At 37.1% G+C, this 17,136-nt stretch overlaps 1 protein-coding gene across 16 annotated transcripts in view; it reads right to left on the bottom strand.

The window, feature by feature from the left end:
* The window catches only part of NBEAL1 (neurobeachin like 1), a 209,242-nt gene that overhangs the window by 3,474 nt on the left and 188,632 nt on the right, over positions 1-17,136 (bottom strand). For 9 of the 16 annotated variants that reach the window (XM_035305358.3, XM_035305361.3, XM_035305356.3 and 6 more), the window contains 6 exons: positions 15,270-15,442; positions 14,207-14,301; positions 9,336-9,452; positions 8,770-8,931; positions 7,062-7,210; positions 3,880-4,172 (listed from right to left, as the gene is read on the bottom strand). In XM_035305358.3, coding sequence (XP_035161249.3) covers positions 3,896-4,172; positions 7,062-7,210; positions 8,770-8,931; positions 9,336-9,452; positions 14,207-14,301; positions 15,270-15,442 — 973 coding nt within the window. In that variant the 3' untranslated portion in view covers positions 3,880-3,895. Of the gene's footprint in view, positions 1-3,879; positions 4,333-7,061; positions 7,211-8,769; positions 8,932-9,335; positions 9,453-14,206; positions 14,302-15,269; positions 15,443-17,136 lie in introns of those variants that run through there. The other 7 variants (XM_035305359.3, XM_035305362.3, XM_078328237.1 and 4 more) reach the window with 5 other exon arrangements.

The raw sequence follows: 17,136 nt of genomic DNA, 5'->3' as shown, positions 1-17,136 counted from the left end.
TAGGCCAGTTATGTCAAAATTACCAGGTTCTTTTATCTTATAAATTATTAAAAATATGTATTACTTCATCAAAATAAGCTTCTCAAAACAATTTATTTAAATTTTTAATTAATTTTAATTTTTATTTTTTGTAGAGATGAGGTCTCACTATATTGCCCAGGCTGGTCTTGAACTCCTGGGCTCAAGCAATCCTCCCACCTCAGCCTCCCAAAGTGCTGGGATTATAGGTGTGAACCACTATGCCTGGCTCAAAATTATTCTTAATTTAGCTAACAAGGCATGTAGGTTTGAAGATTTTATTTTCTTGTATTTGCAGTACTGTTAATGCCAATTGCAAGGATAAGAAAAAAGTAAAGCCAGGGAGGTGGCTCATGCCTGTAATCTCACCACTTTGGGAGGCCGAGGTGGGCTGATCATAAGGTCAGGAGCTCAAGACCAGCCTGGTCAACGTGGTGAAACCCCATCTCTATTAAAAATATAAAAATTACTTTGGGAGGCTGAGGCAGGCAGATCATGAGGTCAAGAGATCGAGACCATCCTGGCCAACATGATAAAACCCCGTCTTTACTAAAAATACAAAAATTAGCTGGGCGTGGTAGCGTGCACCTGTAGTCTCAGCTACTCGGGAGGCTGAGGCAGGAGAACTGCTTGAAACCAGGAGACAGAGGTTGCAGTAAGCTGAGATCGTGCCACTGCACTCCAGCCTGGTGCCTGGTGACCGAGCAAGACTCTGTCTCAAATAAAAAAAAAAACTTAGTGGGACATGGTGGCAGGTACCTGTAGTCCCAGCTACTTGGGAGGCTGAGGCAGGAGAATCACTTGAACCAGGGAGGCTGGGGTTGTAGTGAGCCGAGATCGTGCCACTGCATGCCAGCCTGGGCAAAATAGTGAGACTACGTCTCAAGGGGAAAAAGAAAAAGAAAGTTTTGATTAAAAGAATGTAATTTTAAAATACTTTGATATAAGACTTTCAAAAACTAATTAACAAGAGAATGATAAAAAGTAATGTAGAAAACAAGGAGAGCATAAGCCCCTTGAAGCCAGGAATTGCATTTTCTTCACCGTTAAATTTGCATTACCTATCATCCTTCCCAGTGTATAAAATATTAATTAAATCAGTGAATATATAAATGTCCTTTAAGTGCTTAAACATCTAGGTGGGGCGAAAAAACCCTATGCTTCTTGTAATTACTTTCTCAAGTGCAATCTACTTTTTAATGGTGATTCTACCTTCCTTTTTTTTTTTGAGACAGGGTTGCCACCCTTTTCTAATGGTCACTTTTCTTTTTTTTTGAGACAGAGTTTCGCTCTGTTGTCAGGCTGGAGCGCAGTGACGTGATCTTGGCTCACTGCAACCTCTGCCTCCCAGGTTCAAGCGATTCTCCTGTCTCAGCCTCCCAAGTAGCTGGGACTACAGGTGCATACTACCACGCCCAGCTAAGTTTTGTATTTTTAGTAGAGACAGGGTTTCACCATATTGGCCAGGATGGTCTCAATCTCTTGACCTCATGAACCTGCCTCGGCCTCCCAAAGTGCTGGGATTACAGGTGTGAGCCACTTTGCCTGGCCTAATGGTCACTGTTCTAGGGTATATTTATTGGAGTGATAAAAGATAACCCTCATACAAAGATACCAGTGGCTCTGGCATGGTTGTTTTGCAGTTACATTTGCAGATGTATTTCCTGAAGCCCTACTACCTTGCCATCTGATTTATAAATAGGATTTTCACCCTAAGAGAATAATATATAAAATTAGTACCTGATTAAAAATATATATTAATCAAGATTTTGATGTTTTAGATAAAAATAGATATTGATATAGAAATATCTTTTTGCAAGTAAATATTGATCTAGTTCATATTCTACATTGTAATACAGAATAAATTATATTTTAATTATGCAAGACTCTGAATAGTTAATTTATTAAAGTAGATCTATAATTTAGCTGATACAGCCAAAGGTGTAAAAAAATGCTTTCATTAACAATTCTCATATACACAATATACATACACACTATATACAATTCAGATTCTATGTGTTGTAGCCTATATAAATCTTTCAATGAGGGCAAATTACCAAACTTATTTGGTAAATATTATAAAACATTAAGCCTATAAAATGAAGCTGCTTAGGTGCTTTGGCCAATCAATTTTTTTTAATCTTTTTTTTTTTTTTTGAGACAGAGTCTCGTTCTGTTCCCCAGGCTGGAGTGCAGAAGTGCAATCTTGGCTTACTGCAACCTCCGCCTGGTTCAAGCGATTCTCATGCCTCAGCCTCCCAAGTAGCTGGGATTACAGGCACTGGCTACCACACCGGCTCATTTTTATATATATTTTTTTGCCAATCAGTTTGAGCTTATGAGGTTGCTCAGGTTAGCCTTGAACTGATGACCTCGCCTTTGCAAGCGCCATGACCTCTGGCGGGAGCCACTTTGGACCCCTCATTTTTATATTTTTAGTAGAGACAGGGTTTCGCCATGTTGGCCAGGCTGGTCTTTAACTCCTGACCTCAGGTGATCCACCCACCTTGGCCTCCCAAAGTGCTGGAACTACAGGCATGAGCCATCACACCCAGCTGGCCAATCAATTTTTTAAAGAAAATGTATGCACATAATGGCAATTGCATTAAAAAATTCAGTAACATCAGAAACTGATAAACTTAACTTAAGGTGACAGAAGGGTAAGCAAATTTGAAAGGCACTTGACCGAAGCACAGAAAGTGAAATACACTCAAAGAGTAAAGTTGGAGCATCATCACATTAACAGAGGATAAGACAGTATTTACTTACAAAATATGGTAATCAAGAAACCTGGCACTGATTGGAAACATCCTTAAAATGTTTTAAATATAAGTGAAACACTGAGATATAGAGTTGCTGACATTGAGAGACTGCTGGATCTGGAATCAATTTTTTTTTGAGACAGAGTCTTGCTCTGTCACCCATGCTAGAGTGCAGTGGTGCAATCTTGGCTTACTGCAACCTCCAATTCCTGGGTTCAAGTGATTCTCTTGCCTCAGCCTCCTGAGTAGCTGAGATTACAGGCATATGCCAAAATACCCAGATAATTTTTGTATTTTTAGTAGAGATGGGGTTTCACCACGTTGGCCAGGCTGATCTCAAACTCCTGATTTCAGGTGATCTGCCTGTCTTGGTCTCCCAAAGGGCTAGGATTACAGGTGGAGCAACCATGCCCAGACATTGTAACATTAATTTAATGATACTTTTTTTGTTGTTAAAATAATATGCTAAAAAGAAAAGCATAAGGACTAAAGAAATTTCAAATATTTATGAAACAGGTTTTTTATGATCTTTAACAGGTTATTATAGCCACTGACTGTGTGAAAGTAATTTTTTCCCTTGAAATAATCCTGACAGATCCTATACTGTTAGATTTCTCAGAAAATACCAACAGTGACTTAAAAAAAATTTATAATGCTTAATTTAACTATGCTATAACATAAATTATTTGGAAGAATCAGTAACTTGGAGTGTAACTACTAAGTTTTCCTAAGTGAGAGTTGGATTTATGGTATCTGAATATCTAGTAATTGATAAATCATTAGCAAGTAAATTTAACTATAGGAAACTCACTGAGAATAAGCACATATATGGGGATATTTGTAGTTACAAATAAAAAAGGTTGCTTTTACAAAAGAACAACTGATAAATAGTTATGGTGGGTATCTGTTAAAATTAAAGTAAGTAGTTTTATTGTTTGAGCCTATATTTTATGCTTTTGTAAAGGCTCTTATGTATTGAAAACCTAAGTCATGTTCTTGAATCTAGATTTGGAATAAAATAATTTTCTTATTCACGTAGAGTGGTAGATAGAATTGCCAAAGGTGGGCTTTCAATTATAACATAAACATCACTCATGAATAGCTTTATCCTCTTTTTATTTACTGCCTTTTGAAAAATCAAATTTGTTTTTTAATTTGTTTATCCAAAATGGTGACTTCTGAATCAGCTGGAATGAAGGCGAACCAAAGTAATCCCCAACAGCATGAGAAACGAAATTACTGATGCTAGGCTTTACCTCAGCTGGCTTGCCAACACCTACTACAATCAATTTGCCATCTTCTAAACCTACAAGAATATGGCTGTTTTCTTTGGTTACACAAACACAATGGATAGGTAATCTCATGGCTAATGGGTTGATGCTGAGATTCAAGCTAAAAGAGAAAGAAAAATACAGACATGATTATATGGTTTTATACTGAATTCACAGAATTTTATATCTAGAAAATAATTTAATACTCATCTGGTTCTGCATTCTAATTTTACAGATGCGGGAACTTGGGTCCAGAAACTCAGACGCACACAAGGCCTGTACTTACAGAATTATTTAAAATACTTGATAAATAGATCTTTTCTCTATTTTTGACATCTATTTTTCTTCTAACCATAGATAATCAAACAAAATATGAATAAAGCAACCATGAACCTAAAATATAAGAATATTTTCTTGACTTTCTAGAGAAGCTTACTCTTTTTTCAATTTTCCAACCCATTCTATTATTCTTCATTTCTTACATTTTATTACTACATTCATCATTTATCTAAGGTAAAGTGTTTCCGTTCCCTTTAGAGAGATTAGAGGGAAGGTGAGAGACAAAGTAAGGAACACAACTATTACATAGAATTATATATGGATACTAAATAGATTCTCATCCTTAGTGTTTATCCTAAATCAGGTAGAAATAAAGTTCCTGTACCAGTCACCGTTCTCTGAGCCTCAGACTCAGTGGGCATTTGTTCTAGCCTCGCTCTGACCGTTCCTGCGTCTTTGTGCTTCATTTCCCCACGTCTTGCCTACTTCCATCTCCAAAAAAAGGTCCCCTGTGTTTTCATCTGCATTTTAATTCCTACTAATCCTTCATCAAGACTCCTTTGATTACTCAGATCCACACTAATCCTTAGTGTCTTTAAAACTCTTCTTACACATGTAACTGTGACCATATAATTTAGCTCTTAAACCATTCAAAACAGTACATACTGCTATTTCCCCAACTTGTCTTTTATTTTTGAGATGGAGTCTTGCTCTATCTAGGCTGTACTCCTAGGCTGAAGTACAGTGGCATGATCTCAGCTCAGCTCACTGCAACCTCCACCTCCTGAGTTCAAGTGATTCTCTTGCCTCAGGCTCCTGAGTAGCCGGGATTACAGGTGCCCACCACCACACCTGGTTAATTTTTGTACTTTTAGTAGAGCCAGGCTTCACTATGTTGGCTAGGTGGGTCTTGAACTCCTGACCTCAAATGATCTACCCACCTTGGCCTCCCAAAGTGTTGGGATTACACGCGTAAGCCACGTCTGGCCTCCAACTAGTCTTAAACTCCTTAAAGACCATTATTATGAGTAAGCATCACAGAATTGAACACCTAGGCACTCTCATTAAATGCTTTTTGCCTTTGGATTCATAAGTGAGACTTGAGTAAGTAGCCCAGAAATCTTGGGCCAGGCACAGTGGCTCATGCCTGTTATCCTAGCACTTTAGGAGGCTGAGGTGGTCAGATCACTTGAGGTCAGGAGTTAGAGACCAGCCTGGCCAACATGGTGAAATCCCATCTCGACTAAAAAATATAAAAATTAGCTGAGCATGGTGGTGCACACCTGTATTCCCAGCTACTCAGGAGGATGAGGCAGGAGAATTGCTTGAACCTGGAGGTAACAGGCTGCAGTGACCTGAGATCGTGCCACTGCATTCCAGCCTGGGTGAGAGAGAGAGACTTGGTCTCAAAAAACAAAACAAAAATAAAAACACATATCCACTACTCCAATACCTCTCTCCTTCACTTCATTAAATGACAACAGATTCCCCTACCAATTTTACACACACACATGCATAAATATGTTAAATATACTCTAGCTTATCTTACCACAATTAAAAAAAAAAAACCTTAAGTTTGTAAAAATTCAAACCATCATTTGGACAAATTTCCAAATCCTTAATTCAGACTTCATACTATGAACATTGTTTTCTGGCTCTACATATTTAAAACATTTTTTTTTTCAGACAGAGTCTTGCTCTGTTGTCCAGGCTAGAATGCAGTGATATGATCACAGCCTACTGTAGCCTTGACCTGGGCTCAAAATAATCTCACCCTCCCAAGTAGCTAGGAACACAGGCACATGCCACCATACTCAGCTAATGATAGATACAGTGAAGTTCTTCCTCAAAAAGGAAGTTAATTAAGTCAAATAAGGCATATGCATATTCTGTCTCCTTGTCCTTTAATTTGTAATGGCCTGATCCACTTGTTTCCTGATCAGCCTAGGCATGCATGTCCTAGCTTGTAGCATATACTCCTTTTCTTATTTGGACATGTTATTGCTTTCCTAGCCTTTTTGCAAGCACTTTCTCCATTCCTTTGCTCTCCATTTTGTTTACCTATTTAGGAAAGTTTTAAGCTTTTAGCCAATCAGGTTTAGTTTGGATTGTGCGGTCCAGCTCCAGCCACACAGTACTGAGTCTGGACACAGTAATAGAAGCCTCATGCGTTAGGGATAAAAAGCTCTCCTCTCCTTTGTATGGGGTGCTCTGTGGCAATCAGGCTTATGGGCAGCACCCTTTTGCAGAAGTAAAATTGCCTTGTTGAGAATTTCTTTGTTTGAGTGATCATTTTCTTTGTGGCTCCCAACTTCTATTTCTAACAGCTAATTTGTAAAGTTTTTATGCCTAATAGAGATGAGGTCTTGCTATGTGCCCCGGTTGGTATTAAACTCCTGGGCTCAAGCATTCCTCCCTCTTTGATCTCCCAAAGTGCTGGGATTACAGGCAGGAGACACTATGCTCAGCCTGAAAAAATTGTTAATTGTGGTAAAATATACATAATGTAAAATTTTCTACACACACACATATATATATATATATATATATTTCATTTATGAGTTCAGGAATACTTTAGCTTCCCCAATTTCTTTTGTACTTGCCAAAAGAAAAATTTTTATAATAAATGATAAACCAAAAGATTAAAAATCTTAGATTCCTGATTTTCACTCTAGACTAGAAGTACTGCCACCTTTTCTTAAGTGATAAGTCATTAATTTTTATTACTTACTTGTGGAGATCTCTTATAGACAGGAATCCTTGTAAGCTTCCTGTGACAATGTATTCTCCAATTACACATATATCTGATATTTGTTCCTTCAAAATTTGAGACCCTAGATACTTGCCATTTATAGAAAACAGATGTAATGCATTCTTATCCTGTAAAAAATTGAGGAAAATTTAACAATCTCAAATAAAAACTGAGTTTTTATATTACCAGTTAAAACTCTTGACTATAGCAGAATAATTATTTGGCTTAAAAATTTGGGATAAAAATATGGCTATATTTAAAGACCAAGCACATAGGCAATATTATTAAAGTGATTTCAAATCAGACTGCCAAGTAAATGTTAAATGAGAATTCTCACTCCTCCCAAAGAAGAATTAACATCTCATTCAGCCCTCCACAATACCCTACATTCTTAAAACAAAAGAAGAAAATTATTTATTTATTTATTTATTTGGAGACCGGGTCTTGCTCTTGTCTCCCAGGCTAGAGTGAGATGGCACGATCTTGGCTTACTGCAACGTCTATCTCCTGGGTTCAAGCAATTCTCCTGCCTCAGCCTCCCAAGTAGCTGGGATTACAGATGCGCACCACCATGCCCAGCCAATTTTTGTATTTTTAGTAGAGACGGGGTTTTACCATGTTGGCCAGGCTGGTTTCAAACTCCTGACCCAGGTGATTACCTGCCTCAGGCATGAGCCACCACGCCTAGTATTCTTAATATTGAAAAAGCTTAGACTGAGCATGGTGGCTCATGTCTGTAATCCCAGTACGTTGGGAGGCCAAACCAGGAGGATTGCTTAAGCCCAGGAGTTTGAGACCAGCCTAGGCAACATAAGGAGACCTCGGCTCTACCAAAAATTAAAAAAAAACTAGCCAGGTTTAGTGGCACATGCTGGCAGTCCCAGCTACTGAGGGGGCTGAGGTGGGAGGATCACTTGAGCTCAAGAGTTAGAGGCCAAAGGGAGCTATAATTGCATCACTGCACTCCAGCCTAAGCAACATAATGAGACTCTATCTCAAAAAAGTAAAAAATAAGGCCTGGCATGGTGGCTCACGTCCATAATCCCAGCACTTTGGGAGGCCAAGGCAGGCGGATCACCTGAGGTCAGGAATTTAAGACCAGCCTAGCCAACATGGCAAAACCCCACCTCTACCAAATATACAAAAATTAGCTGGACATTGTGGCATGTGCCTGTAATTCCAGCTACTTGGGAGGCTGAAACAGAAGAATTGCCTAAACCCGGGAGGCGGAGGTTGCAATTAGCTGAGATCGCACCATTGCACTCCAGCCTGGGCAACAGAGTAAGACATACACACAATCAATCAAGCAATCAGTAGTGATGTCACTGAAAGGAAACAAACATAAAATTGAGGGCTTGTTTATTTACACCCTGCCTTATGCAAAAGGAATGTCAGTTGGCTATCATTTCTACTTTCCGCTTAAGCTTATAAAATCCTATATAATCAGAAATTATTTTGAAATCATATATTACACAGGTCAACAGAAATCCCGAAAATAAAATACTAATGTGAGGCTATGATTGTGGAAGAAGTACATCTAATGTTATGAAACGAACAACTGAATGATGAACGAAAAACATCTTCTTTAAAATGGTGTTCTATCTTTCTTCAAAAAACCTCATCTATAATGTGGGAGGGACCAATACACTATTAAGAGTCTACCCCTATTGCATGAAAGGTCATGTACCTTGAGGGTGGTCTTTTCTTCAATGCTGGAGTAGATAACAATATGTCCTTCCCAAGATATAGCCAAATTGGGAATGGTCAGGAACAGAGAACTTTCACAAGGTGGTCGTAACGTCCTCATGTACTGACCTTTCTGAATCGTATGTATAATCACAGTTCCATCCTACACACAGAAAATTCCAGAAAATGAAAAAGACAAAGGAAAAAAACAGCAAAAAAGAATAAAAGTAGAATGGGCTAGATAAAGAAATGCGGAAAAGGAACTGAGAAAATGATTATTCCATCAAGAATATATGTACCTTAGGAAAAATTCCCACCTTGAAATTTCAAATCATATTTTATTTCCTAGAATACCCTCTTGCCTTAAATAAAACCAATAAAATCCCAGAATAGCATTCAGTTTTTTCTTTCTTTTGCAAAGTCTATTCTACTTTTGCAAAGTCCTATACAAATATGGTATAACATTTCAATACTTTTATCAATTCCTCTGAAAAACTTTTTAGTTATAAATGTTGCTAATAAATTTGTAGATAAAATAATTAGTATTTCTTAAAGGTGAAATCTTACCCTTGATCCTGACACTGCCATGTCTAGCTCAGTGCTGATGCTGACACTCAATACCTCATCGGTGTGTCCATAAAGAATCTGAAAAGGTTTAGATGCTAGGCCCACAGGAACACCTCCCTAATAATAAAAGAGAAAAGCAAAGGTAAAGGTGGCTTATTGTTTCCTGTTTTTCGCAAGGTTCATATTGCATTTAAATGTTCTAATTACAAACTAACGTTGCAACTAGTTACAACCACTGAGTCTATTCATAATAGTACTTATTCTTATAGTTCCACTTGGATTTCTGAATTATTCTCTATCTTGAAGCTCAAAAACTTAAATTGTAGCAATGTTGGCAGTCTTGGATTAATTTTTCCAAGTATGTTATCTCCCTTTTAATCTACAGATTTATTCTTCCTTAACTTCAAATAAACCTTTTGTGTTATATCTCTGAATAACTTTATTTGTTTGAGACAGGGTCTCATTCTGTTGCCCAGGCTTACTGTATCCTTAACCCCCTGGACTCAACTGATCTTCCCACCTCAGCCTCCCTGAATAACTGTGACCACAGGCATGTGCCACTATGCCTGGCTAATTAAAAAAAAATTTTTTTTTGTAGAGATAAGGGGTCTTGTCATGTTGCCCAGGCTGGTCTCAAACTCCTCGGCTCAAGCAATTCTTCAGTTTCAGTCTCTCAAAGTGCTGTGATTGTAGGTGTTAGCCCCCACGTCTGACTGAATAATTTTTCCATTTATAGGGATTGCTACTTCAGGGACAAAAATTACCTTTATGCTGACTGTCTTTGATTTTCTAGCTATCGTTCTTTCTCTAAGTGCTTTAAAGTTATCTTTTTATTGGCTTTCACTTTGATTACATCTTTTTTTTTCCATGCCACTAATTTGGTTTTCAGCCACATCAAATCTCTTTCTTGATTCTGCTTCAGGTTTATTTGTTTCTAATGGTATTTTTGTATAAGTCTTGGCTGTAGCCTTTTAAAAAAAAATTTGTGAGGGTGCGTATGGTTGCTTACACCTGTAATCCCAGCACTTTGAAAGACCAAGGCGGACGGATCACAAAGTCAGGAGTTCAAGACCAGCCTGGCCAATATGACAAAATCCGATATCTACTAAAAATAAAAAAAATTAGCTGAGTGTGGTGGCGCATACCTGTAGTCCCAGGTACTCATGAGGATGAGGCAGAAGAATCACTTGAACCAGGGAGGTGGAGGTTGCAGTGAGCTGAGATTGCACTACTGCATTCCAGCCTGGGCAACAGCAAGACTCCATCTCAAAAAAAAAAAATTGTGGGTACACAGTAGGTATATATACTTATGGAATATGTAATGATATTGGTTTTAATCTCAGCTTGATTCTTTTGCAATCTTCGTTTACATCTTATGATGCTATTTTATCATTTTATCTTTATCTTCCATTTTATTGAACTGTTTTTCTTATGATTTCCTAACAACACAATTGTATTGCAAAAAAATTGCTCTTTGAGTTATCGTCCAGAAGATTCTTTTTTCATGTCTTTAGCATGCTTTGTCATTAGCATACAAATAGTTGTATGTTATTTGTTTTATCTGAATAGTTGCTACTTATATATGTGATTATCCTAGACAACTCTGCCCAGACATTCTACCTGTTCCATACAGTGTACATTAATTTCCCTTGACATTCTGCTACCTGTGACAAATTTGTCTTTTCCTGTGAATAACAGTCTGAGTGCTTAGTGCACTATATTTAACTTATAAAAAACTCAGGTAATTCCTACACTATGGAGGTAATTCCTACACTATGGAAGTAATTCCAGTTCTAGAGAAAGAGGAACCCTTCCTGAATTTATCTGGTAAAGACTGCATATCCCCATACAAAACATGATAAAGATAGAACAAAAAGATCTATTTTACTTAAGAGTAGAGAAATTGGCTGGGCGCAGTGGCTTAAGCCTTTAATCCCAGCACTTTGGGAGGCTGAGGTGGGCGGATCACCTGAGGTTGAGAGTTCAAGACCAGCCTGAGCAACATAGAGAAACCCTGTCTCTACTAAAAATACAAAATTAGCTGGGTGTGGTGGCACGCGCCTGTAATCCCAGCTACTCGGAAGGCTGAGGCAGAAGAATCACTTAAATCTGGGAGGTAGCAGTTGCGGTTATCTGAGATGGCACCATTGTACTCCAGCCTGGGCAACAAGAGTGAAACTCCGTCTCAAAAAAAAAAAAAAAGAAAAAGAGTAGAGAAATTATTAAAGTACTAGGTAATAAGATACAACAGTAAAGTGTAAGAACAATACAATATACCATAAATTATGTGGGTTTATTATAAAAATTCAAGGATGGTTCAAACCTAGGAAATTTCTTAACATAATACATTATTATCAAGAAAAAGAGAAAAACTATAAATAAGATAAACTGGGAAAAACAGCTGTAAAGACCATTATGGAAATATAAAATTAGAATGTAGACTGTTGATTAGCTAATGGTATGGTATAAATGTTAAGCATTCTGATGTTGATAACTTCACTAGGGTTATGTATAAGATTGTCTTTATCTTAGAAAATATACACTGACATGTTTAGGGATGAAGGAACATGGTATCTCCAACTTTCGAATGGTTAAAAAAATAAGATGCTGTAAGATGGAGATACTAAAAGAGACTGCTAAGACACATGATACAAAATATACCATATTTTGCCAATTTTTTACAAGTTTAAAATTTAATTAAAACTATAAAGTTACCAAAATAAAAAAATAATAGAAGGAAGCTAAATACTTAAATGTGAAAAACACAACTAGTGAAACCTAACAGCAAACACTATACAATCTGAAGGCATTTTCATCAAAATTAGACAAAGAGTGAGGATGCTCATTATAATTTTGCTTACCTTATTGTATTAGCTAACAACGTAATGTAAGAAAATGAAATAACTAGTATATGAGAAGATAAAGCAAATCACTTTTACTTTCAGATCACATGATTGTATTATCTACCTTATTTTCAGAAAAACCAAGAAATACTAATAAGCATGAATGGTGATAAGAGGATTTGGCAAAGTAATTGGATATAAGATAATTGTACAGAAATCAGTCAAATCACTGTAAAGTTTTTCTTTATACTAACAATAATCAGAAGTGAAAATGATTTTTAAAACCCTATTAAAAATAGTAATAAAAAACATGATAATTAGAAGTAAATATCACAAAGTATGGGATCTAAATGAAAAAGTTAGAAAGAAATTTGATCAAAGGACATAAAAAGGACCCGAAACAAACATGGAAAGACACTTCCTATTTCTGTAAATAAACAGCTGTAAAAATATGCCAATTTATTGGAAGGCTGAGGTGAGCAGATCACTTGAGCACAGGAGTTCAAAACCTGCCTGGGTAACGTGGCAGAGACAATCATTTGTCTCTACTAAAAATACAAAAACTAGCCAGGTGTGGTGGTACATGCCTGGAGTCCCAGCTACCTGGGAGTCTGAGAAGTGAGAATTGCTTGAGCCTGGGAGGTCAAGGCCACAGTGAGCCATAATGGTGCAACTGCACTCCAGCATGGATGACAGAGTGAGACCTTGTCTCAAACAAAACAAAACAAAACACCCCAAAACTCAACCCAAATTAACATATAAATTAAATACACTTTGAGTAAGACTAAAATGGAGTTTTTAAAAAAGAGGGTATGGTTAAACAAAAGTTCATATGTAAAAATAAATATCTATATAAGACTAGCTGAGAAATTACACTTTAAGTGCAAACGATGAAGAATCTAGAAAAAGATCTAATTCAGTGGGTAAAGGTGACTTACTTAATAATTAATGCTGACATAAATGGCTTCCTATTTAGAAGTAAACAAAGCCTTATATGATGTAGAGAAACAAATTATCAATAAATTAAAGATTGTAATATAAGAAATAAAACAAAAAAATTAGAAGAAAACAAATTTTTTTGAGACAGAATCTTGCTCTCTCACCCAGGCTGGAGTGCAGTGTCAGGATCTCGGCTCACTGCAGCCTCTGCTTCCCTGGCTCAAGCAATCCTCCCACCTCAGCCTCCCATGTATTGCAGCTAGGACTATAGGCATGTGCCACCATGCTGTGCTAGATTTTTTACATGGAAGAAATTTCTAGATACTTTTAATAAATTTGGAGTGGGAGAAAGCCTGTTAATTAAGACAATGTAGAAAACATAGAAGCTGGCTGGGCACGGTGGCTCACGCCTGTAATCCCAGAACTTTGGGAAGCTGAGGTGGGCGGATCACTGAAGGGCAGGAGTTTGAGACCAGCCTGGCCAACATGGTGAAACCCCATTTCTACTAAAAATACAAAGAAAAAAAAGATTAGCTAGGTGTGGTGGCACATGCCTGTAATCCCAGCTACATGGGAGGCTAAGGCAGGAGCATCGCTTGAACCCTGGAGGCAAAGGTTGCAGTAAGCCAAGATCATGTCATTGCACTCCAGTCTGGGTGACAGAGCGAGACTCCATCTGAAAAAAGAAAAGAAAACAGAAGCTATTTAACAAAAATGATACTTCCTGGGACAATATTATTATGAGAATGCAATAAGGTTGATGAAGACTATAAATCTATAATTTATAGTAGTCCCACAAGAAAGAAAGTAGAAATGTTACCATACTAATAAGACAATAAAAATAATTACTGTTTTCCTAACAGAGGTAAAAAGGAAGAATCTTTGGAAAGTAATAGAGAATAAGTAATGAATCAGACAGTAAACCTAGGAAAAAATGTGGTGATTTGGACAGGACAAAATGTGGGTAAAAAGAATACAAAGGAGCTCAGTCACTGCCAGAAAACAATCTGATGTCTTAGCAGAAGATTTCGCTAGTATTCTCAGGGTGAATCTCTGATCTAAACCAAGAACATTTAAATATGTGACTACCTGTTGTGTTATTTGCCATATCATACATGTAGTATCTCTGGAACCAGAAATCAAATGTATTCCACAGTAATCTGTAGCCAAGCAAGTCACAATATCTGTAAGAAAAGGAATAAAATAAAATGAAATACCTGGTTTTGCTAGAATAGAACTTAAAGAGCAATTTATGTTAATGTTCTAACTATTCCTAAAGCAGTGATACCAACACGGGGGAATGCAGGCATTACTGGAAAAGCACTGGCCAAGAGTAACACAGGAAAGCAGCAGTGTCAAAATCACATTGGAGAGCTTTCTTTGAAATCACCCTTTTTTGAGCATGAGAAGTAGACACGCAGTATGGGGAATGACTACCACAATCTTGGGAGGAGGTTAGATAGTTTGAAATAGATCCCCAGTTAATTTTCATATGCTTCTTTGCTTTCTCATCCCTTTACCTTCTACTCCCATTGGGAATTGTTATCCTATAAAATATGTGTCCTTAGAAAAACTATACATACTATACTATAAATTTGCAATACAAAATATATTTTTTCTAAACTATAAACAGCTGAGCTAAGTGATATCTTAGAACTGACTGGTACAGAATGGGCAGCAGACTCCATTTTCCTTCCCTGACAGGCTTAAAGAAAAAAATATACTCAATGTTTTATTCTTATACTGAAGACTGAGACACTAAGAAGTAGCAAGTTAAAACTACATTCAAGAATTTTATCACTCTCATGTTTAACTGTTAACATAGTAATAGGGCAGTTGATGTCTTATTAAATGACAACAGATTTTGCTACTATTTTGTCTTAAAATTCTTATCTTTATCACCCATTAAAAAAAAACGTAGCTTAACATTTTCCAGATACTATGAAGCTTTATTAAATTTACATGGTGCTTTATTATATCCAAAATACATGATATATTCCTATAGAAAGCATATATTTATAATCCTACACAATCACAAAGTTCACTCAGCTTCAAAGGTAAAATTTAGTGCTCTTTACAAGGAGCATGTACTACTTTTACAGTTAAGAAAAAAAAATTGGGGGGTGTTCTTGGAAAAAAAGTTAATGCTTACCCATATGCCGGATGATGTGTGAGATAATTTTGCCTTTTGTAAGTGACATCACTTGAATGCTATTATCCCAGTATCCAGCACTGAAGAGCAACTTTGCATCATGTGATACTACAAATAGCTTAGAAGTGACCTCTAGCCCAGGAGCAAAAGGACCATTCATACTGCGCTGAGTTCTGTAAACACAAAAATTAGACTTTTCCTTAAAAGATCACTTACACTGATATAAACTATTCTTTTTAAACATCTCTAAAAAAGAAATAAAAAATTAGTCCCAAATGCCCTATTTGTAAATGTCTATTAATAAACGACAGACTTTCAGAAAATGTGTTATCTCACTACAATGTTTTTTATAAAATAAGAATATACATAATAGCCTTAAGTGCTAAGCAAAACGTTGCGATCAGTGGAAGTGTGGAAAAAAAGCTTCAATCTTGGCTTTCAAAGACAACTGAATAAAACTGGCGATTTTGTAAATGGCAGCCTTAAAGTTTAAAGGCAAGACAAGATATGCCAGCACTAGGAATATCAGAAATAAACTTAAACCAGGGATGTACTACACAAGGTGATGCGTAGGAGATAAATCAGGCAGATAAGTGTGTATCTAACAACACTCATGATGACCGTTCTCCTTTTGAACCAAAGCAAGCATGCTGGTTTTATCAGCTTCCAAGTGCAATACCTATGAGCTTAGCCAATCTAGATTCTGCAGAAAGACAAGTGATTACACTTCATTGTGTATACAGAAAATACACACACTAATTCTCTTACTCTAGCTATAAAACTTTATTATTCAATATTAATTTGCTGAGAATATGCTTCTTACAAAACATAATAGTACTATGAGGATAAGAAAAAAAGACATTGCCCTGAATCTTAGGGAGTTGTATTCTAGTTGAGGAAGACAAAGATATGATAACAATTATATCATTATAGTTTTAAAATATATGGTATAATGTGACCCTCAAGACTGAATGTGATTTTCAAATTTTATTTTTAGTTTTTTTGGAGACAGAGTCTCACTCTGTTGTCCAGGCTGTAGTGCAGTGGCACAATCTCAAATCACTGCAACCTCTGTCTCCTGGGTTCAAGTGATTCTCCTGTCTCAGCCTCCCAAGTAGCTTGAATTATAGGTGCTCACTATCATGACTGGCTAACTTTTGTATTTTTAGTAGAGACGGGGTTTTGCCATGTTGGCCAGGCTGGTCTTGAATTCCTGACCTCAGGTAATCTACAGGCCTCCGCCTCCTAAGTGCTGGGATTACAGGCATGAGCCACTGTGCCTGGTCATGAATGTGATTTAACCAGAAAAAAATATAAGCAAATAAATAGGATAACTCAGTGTAAGGGAAGCACAGCTTTAAGTTAGAACATAACTTTTAAAGATCAAAATACATAGGTTTTATTTTTAAATAAGGTAGAATGAAATTACAAGGAAGTCTATTATTCCTAATGTAATTTTATTTCTATAACGGATATTATGGAAATTAAGTTTATATTTAAACCAATATAAATTCAGGACAGAACTTAAAAATAAGGGAAGGCTTGGGAGGGGAGGGAATGGAGAGAGGGAAAGGGAAGGAAGGAAGGAAGGGAGGGAGGGAGGGAGGGAGGGAGGGAGGGAGGGAGGGAGGGAAGGAAGAAGAGACAGTTTGATCTCAAAACATTACTTTCAGGGCCAGGAAGGGTGGCTGATGCCTGTAATCCCAGCACTTTGGGAGGCCGAGGTAGGCATATCATTTGAGGTCAGGAGTTTGAGACCAGCCTGGCCAACATGGTGAAACCCGAGCTCTACTTAAAAAAAAAAAAAAAAAGAAAAAAAATTAGCCAGAGAATCACTTGAGCCTGGGAGGCAGAGGTTGCAGTGAGT

Source organism: Callithrix jacchus, chromosome 6 (assembly GCF_049354715.1).
Source record: "Callithrix jacchus isolate 240 chromosome 6, calJac240_pri, whole genome shotgun sequence".
Classification (NCBI taxonomy): Eukaryota; Metazoa; Chordata; class Mammalia; order Primates; family Cebidae; genus Callithrix; species Callithrix jacchus.
The sequence above is the reverse complement of the archived record's forward strand: the minus strand, read 5'-3'. Positions and strand labels throughout refer to the sequence as shown.